Source organism: Ursus americanus, chromosome 24, assembly GCF_024610735.1.
Source record: "Ursus americanus isolate L20-20 chromosome 24, mUrsAme1.1.p, whole genome shotgun sequence".
Classification (NCBI taxonomy): domain Eukaryota; kingdom Metazoa; phylum Chordata; class Mammalia; order Carnivora; family Ursidae; genus Ursus; species Ursus americanus.
Window position 1 is genome coordinate 33,472,143 of NC_142150.1, and position 6,356 is coordinate 33,478,498.

General features: G+C 37.1%; 1 protein-coding gene across 2 annotated transcripts; it reads left to right on the top strand.

Annotated features, from left to right (window-relative positions):
• Positions 1-176: 176 nt before the first annotated feature.
• Positions 177-5,545, top strand: LOC123784944 (olfactory receptor 5L1-like). 2 transcript variants are annotated; one of them, XM_087855239.1, is made up of 2 exons: positions 177-1,085; positions 5,516-5,545. In XM_087855239.1, the coding sequence occupies exons 1-2, from the start codon at positions 177-179 to the stop codon at positions 5,543-5,545; spliced, it is 939 nt and encodes a 312-aa protein (XP_087711365.1). The 2 variants fall into 2 exon arrangements, with proteins under 2 accessions (XP_087711365.1, XP_045642439.2); XM_045786483.2 differs by lacking the exon at positions 5,516-5,545 and having other exon boundaries at positions 177-1,236.
• The last annotated feature ends 811 nt before the right edge of the window (positions 5,546-6,356 follow it).

Below are 6,356 nucleotides of genomic sequence, written 5' to 3' on the forward strand. Positions count from 1 at the left end.
GACATTTATCATTTCGAATTATTTGATAGCTGGGTTTTTGTTATTTCTTATAAATACAATATTTGATATCAATGCTATGTTTTTTCTGAAGTTAATATGAAGTTGTTTTTTTCCTCCCATTTTAGAAGAAACACAAAATTTAACATTTGTTTTCCTAAGCCTGACATATGGCAGAAATGGGGGAGGAGAACTGCACCTCTGTGACAGAGTTCATTCTTCTCGGATTAGCAGGTGCCCCTGAGTTCAGAGTCTTCCTCTTCCTGGTGTTCCTTCTCATCTATGGAGTCACCGTTGCAGGAAATCTGGGCATGATTGCAGTGATTCAGGTCAGCTCTCCACTTCACACTCCCATGTACTTTTTCCTCAGCCACTTGTCCTTTGTGGATTTTTGCTACTCCACCATCATCGTGCCAAAGATGCTGTCCAATATCTTAAAGGGGGACAAAGCCATCTCCTTCCTGGGATGCATGGCGCAATTCTACTTGTTTTGTGCCTATGCCATCACTGAGGTCTTCCTGCTGGCTGTGATGGCCTATGACCGCTTCGTGGCCATCTGCAACCCACTGTTGTACATGGTCACCATGTCCCAGAATGTCTGTATTGAGCTGGTGTCTTGCTGCTATCTTTGTGGGGTGGTGTGTTCTCTGATCCACTTGTGTTTAGCTCTGGAGATCCCATCCTATAGATCCAATGTGATTAACCACTTCTTTTGCGATCTACCTCCTCTCTTATCGCTTGCTTGCTCTGATGTCTCTATTAACGAACTCACGGTGTTCATCGTGGTCACTGTCAATGAGATCATCACCATCGTGATCATTTTCACCTCCTACTTGCTGATTCTCATCACCATCCTGAGGATGCGCTCTGCAGAGGGAAGGCGCAAAGCCTTTTCCACCTGTGCCTCCCACCTCACAGCCATCCTTGTCTTCCATGGAACAATTCTTTTCATTTATTGCCGGCCCAGTTCTGGCTACAGTGTGGAGACTGACAAGGTGGCCACAGTATTCTACACCATAGTGGTTCCCATGCTGAACCCTCTTATGTATAGTCTGAGGAACAAGGATGTGAAAGAAGCTCTCAAGAAAGTATTGGGATCTATATTACCTTTTGAAAAACTATTTTCTTAACTAGACTCAGAGTTTCTTCAGAGACTTTTAATGAGGGGCTGATTTTGGGTGGATGTGAACAAATAGTAAAGTATGGAAGAATTTTATGAGCTGGGGGGCTATGCATGCTTTTTTGTTTTCCACTTGTTTTTATTAAGCCATATATTATCTCTTTATAGATAATTCAAATGCACATGGTGCCTTTTCTGTTCTTCTCCAATCTCTAATTGCTTTGAATGGGTTTTGGGTGGTGTTGTCAGGCTCAATATCTTGGTTTGAGAAAACTTCAATGTATTTCTCACAACGTGCGTATCGATAGATGTGTCTTTTCATCATCATTAAAGCATGCAACCTTTTTAACTAAATTAATTTCATTTTTTACAAAAATGGAATGAGTGTACATCTGTCTGATATCCTATGTTTTTTAATAGAAAGTTTGAGTAAATTTCTGTGTATTTTTTAGTCATTTTTGTTTTATAATTACTTTTCCATTGCAATATTATAATTTTAGGACTTTTAAAACTTCTTTTAAGGGGATTAAGAAGCACAGACTTCTGGTTATAAAATAAATAAGTCACAGTGATGAAAAGTATAGCAAAGGAAATATAGTCAATAATATATAATAATGTTGTGTGGTGACAGATGATAACTGCAGTTATCATGGTGAGCATTGTGTAATGTACATATTGTCAAATCATGAAGTTGTGCCCCTGAAACTACTATAACATTGTATGTCAACTATACTTCAATAAAATAATAAATAAGTTTAAAAAAACCTTTTTTTCTACAATATATAGATATTACTCTAATTTTCTAGTAAGATTTCCATGAAAATTAAATGATATATCTTAAATTCTTATCACCATATATGGTATATTATAAGTGACTAATAAAGTATTTGCTGATAATCCTATTGTTACTTTTAGTTTTATCTTTTGTTCTCTATTCTATCTTATTTCTTGATTAAATAAGTAGATCATGTATTTGATGGCTTACCTGTCTTGTTTCTGGGGTTTTGTTAATTTTTTTTTCTGTTTTGCCTGATATTATTTCAGTTATTTACTGTATTTTCAAATCTATTATATCCTAAACCTATTGTTTGCATTAGTTTCCTGTGACTTCTGAAAAAAATGCTATAAATTTGTTGGCTTAATACAGTAGACTTTATTCTCTTTTAGTTCTGGAGGGCAGAAATTTGAAATCAATGTCACTGGGCCAAAATCAAGGTGTCAGCTGACCCATACTCCCACAGGAGGTTGTCACGGACAACACTTTCCCTTTCTCTTCCAGTTTGTGGAGATCACAGGCATTCTTTGACTTGTGGTTCTATAATTTCAGTCTTTAAGACTGGCATCTTCAAACTTCTCTACTCTCCATCTTTTCTATGTTTTCACATGCCCCTGAGTTCAGGTGTGTGAAATAACCTCCCTCTCTCTCTCTTTAAAGATTTTATTTATTTATTTGACAGAGAAAGAGAGAGAGAACAAGCAGGAGAAATGGCAGAGGGGGATGGAGAAGAGGCTCCCCCGCTGAGCAAGGAGCCAATGTGGGGCTCGATCCCAGGACCCTGGGATCATGACTTGAGCTGAAGGCAGACGCTTCACCAACTGAGCCACCCAGGTGCCCCTAGACTCCCTCTCTTGTAAGGTCACCTGTGAAGGCATTTACAGCCCACCCAGATAATCTAGGATAATCTCCTGATATCAAGATCTTTACTCTAATCACATCTGCAAACACCCTTCCCCCAAACAAGGTGGCATTTACATGTTCCAGGATTAGAGCTTGATATATATAAAGGTCCATTTTTCAAACTTAACACACCCACCTTTTAAAGGCCAAAGTATGATTTACTTTTCTTGTGTTCTTGCAATCTTAACACTTCATTTGTTTCCTCACTTTCTTAGGATTTCATTTTATATTAGTTGTTGTTTATATTTTTATTGGGATGGGTTATTTAAAGTAACATAGGTCCTTGTCGCTTTAGTGAAGTATGACCGGCACTGGACTTTTAAACAGCTGGGTCCGGGTTCAGACCCTGAAGAGTGATTTTGAGGAAGATAGTTAAACTTGCTTAACCTCGAGTCTCTGAAATATAAACTGGGGATAAGCTGCCAGTCTCAGAGTTATCACTGAACTGAAACATAATAACAAAATAACTGCAAAAACCTGGCTCATAAAATTAATTCTTCCTAATGTTTCTTAAAAAGACATCTTTGAGGGCAAGAGTTATTTAGAAATATTCCAGGAAAGACAGCTATCAGTTATTTCTTTTAATGAATGTATAAATAATGACTAGTAGAATAGTGTTATATTGTGCATCTGATGAAAATATGGCTCTGTATTGCATTTCAGATGTTCTGAAGGGAGTGAGATTTCCTGCATCACCCATAAGACTTTGGATTTTAAGATGAAAGTGAGAGAAACATCTTTCACCTTTGGTCCTCCAACAAGAACAGTTTCTCCACCTCGGCACTCTTGGTCTCACACACACACACACACACACACACACACGCATACCCCTAACATTATCTCTCTTCATGAGGCAACACATTGTCTCTAAATCTCATTTTCAGATCTAAAATCATGCCACACACGTTCCAATCCTTACACAATTGCTTATGTTGTTTCTTTTACCATCTCTCATTCACTATTCTGTACTTGAAAAAATTCTTAAATGTGTAGTGCAAATTATTCTTTTTTCTGTTTTGCCACCTGTCATACATATTCACAGAGTAATTGTATTTTTTTAAGTTCATGTTTTTTATTATGTTCAGTTAGCCACTGTATAGGACATAATTAGTTTTTGGTGTAGTGTTCAATGATTCATTAGTTAAGTATAACACCCAGTGCTCATCACAGCATGTGCCCTCGTCAATACCCATCACCTTGTTACCCCCTTCCTCCATCTTCTTCCCCTCTGAAACCCCCAGATTGTTTGCTGGGGTCCATAGTTTCTCATGGTTCATCTCCCTCTCTGATTTCTCCCCCTTCGGATTTCATTTATTTAAGGAATCTCTACTCCCAACATGGGGCTTGAACTCATGACCATGAGATCAAGAGTTGCATGCTCTTCAACTGAGCCAGCCAGTTGTGCCAAATAGAAACATTTATTAAAGAAATATTCTCTGGTCTATTCAGGCCTTGGGTGGCCAGAATTGCACTTGCAAATAGATGCATGCATAGCACATATCAGAGTCATCAACTTCATTCATAATTGGTTTTCCCCTGACATTTGACTTTCAATGTCTTCTAATTCTCAATAGTCAGATAGACATATTTTTGCTTCTTTCTAGTTTATTCTACTATCCTATCCATAGGATAATACTCAGAGTTCTTTGATAAGTTGCTCTAAGCTGGTTAAATCAAATTAGACAGAAAATAGCATAATCTAATTTTATATATAATAATCTACCATTTCAAAACTAAAAATATATTTTTCTTTGAGACATCCTCAAGATGTAGAAAAACACATCGCATCATTTCATTTTGTGTTTAAGCAGTTCCTCAGTAGAACTGTTTAATTGCTCACGTATCTTTTCCCACTGGGATTTGCATAGCAGACTGTGTGTTCCTGGGATCCTAAGTGAGATCTGAAAGCTAACCTCAAAAGACTCGAGGCAAAACATAAAAGGTCTTGTGTTCTCCTAAGAAACCACTACCTTCCTAAGGGAGGCACAGATTTCTTCTATGAACACAAAAGGCCTGCCCAGATAGAGTATGGAAAATGCTGCAATGGGTCGATTTTTTAAATAATTAACTATCAGCACTGAGTTTTTCCAGTGAAAAATGAACTAACTTTGACAACAGGGTGGTAAGAAGATAAGTGAAAGAGAGTGTTCTGGTAAGTGCTCTTCACATAATCCTGGGATATCAGAGTTGGACAGGATTTTAAGTGCTCGTCTTATACTCACTTATTTTACATGCAGGAAACTGATGTTCTGAGAAGACATATGCCTAGCATAACACAGGTTTTAATTCGCAAGGCATTTCCAACAAACACCACCACCAACAAAAAAGCACATTTAATGGATGATACTCTTATGACAATCTTCAGTATAATTGGACTCTGATTAGAAATCTAACTCTAAATACAGAGCTCATTGCCTATTAATTATTTTTTCAAAGTTGGACAGACTGAGATATAAATTAAAGCTCACACAATTTGTATATCATATTATTTATTCTATCCTGTGGTTATGTGTTGATAAGGAGTGTTGATAAGAACAGTTATCAACACACAGATAACAGGACTGGGGGAGGGTTAGGCGAGTGGCTTTGAGGGAACAGAAAAATGGTTTAGAAAGGTAGAGACCAGGGCTCACTATAGAGAACTGACAGGAATAGGTAATTTTGTTGAATTCTTTTAGAGTTCATTTTCATTCTCACCTGCCAATTGCATAGAAGAACAGATAATTGGCTCCTCTTTGCACTCTTCTTAACCTTTTGTCTTGTATTCCCTTCCCCTTCTATTGTTCCATTGACTTTCATATTTCATTTTTCAATCCTGAAAGTCTTTTTTGGTCTTAAAGCAGATATCATCCTTGAAATATTAATACAAGTAAATATTCTCTGTATAAATGGATGTCTTCAGTACCTCTACTTCTGTGATTAGAAATAAAGGATTTGGTAGAAAGAAGTGGTTGTTCTCCATGGCTCAGACCCCAAGCTTATTTAAACATTGTCCCTAAAGAGGAGCCTCTTTTTTTCATGCCTACTTTTTGATAGTCGTTTTTCATAACTCCCAAAAAAGTGAATGGCACAGCAAAGAAGGATTTTCATCCACCCTACCTTCTAGCCACTGGCTATAATTTTCTTTTGTCTTCATAACAGTGGCTATTGTTCCACTTTTAGGTCGATTGACAATCTTGCCTCTCATATTCCTAGACAGGCACAGATGGGCTGTCACGTAACGAGAGCTGGTATTTTCTAAGGAGGATGCCATATGTATTTTAGGAAAGGAGAGTTCCAAAGAGTTGACTAGTAGATCTGAGATGCTTTTTCTCCAATTAACGCTTTTTTTTTAAAGCAAAGTGTTTGGAGTGAAATGGAGTATAGGAGATAAAAATGGGAATATATGTGAAAACTGAGTGTATTTAAATGCTGAGCTTGTAGGAAATGGAATAATTTGAGGTTTAAGAAGAAGGCAACACAATACAAAATCTATTTTATGTATATAATTCTTACAGTGGTTTATGGATACATTTTGGATCATGTTTGGAAGTAAGATGGGTATTGACTGAAGTGAATGAG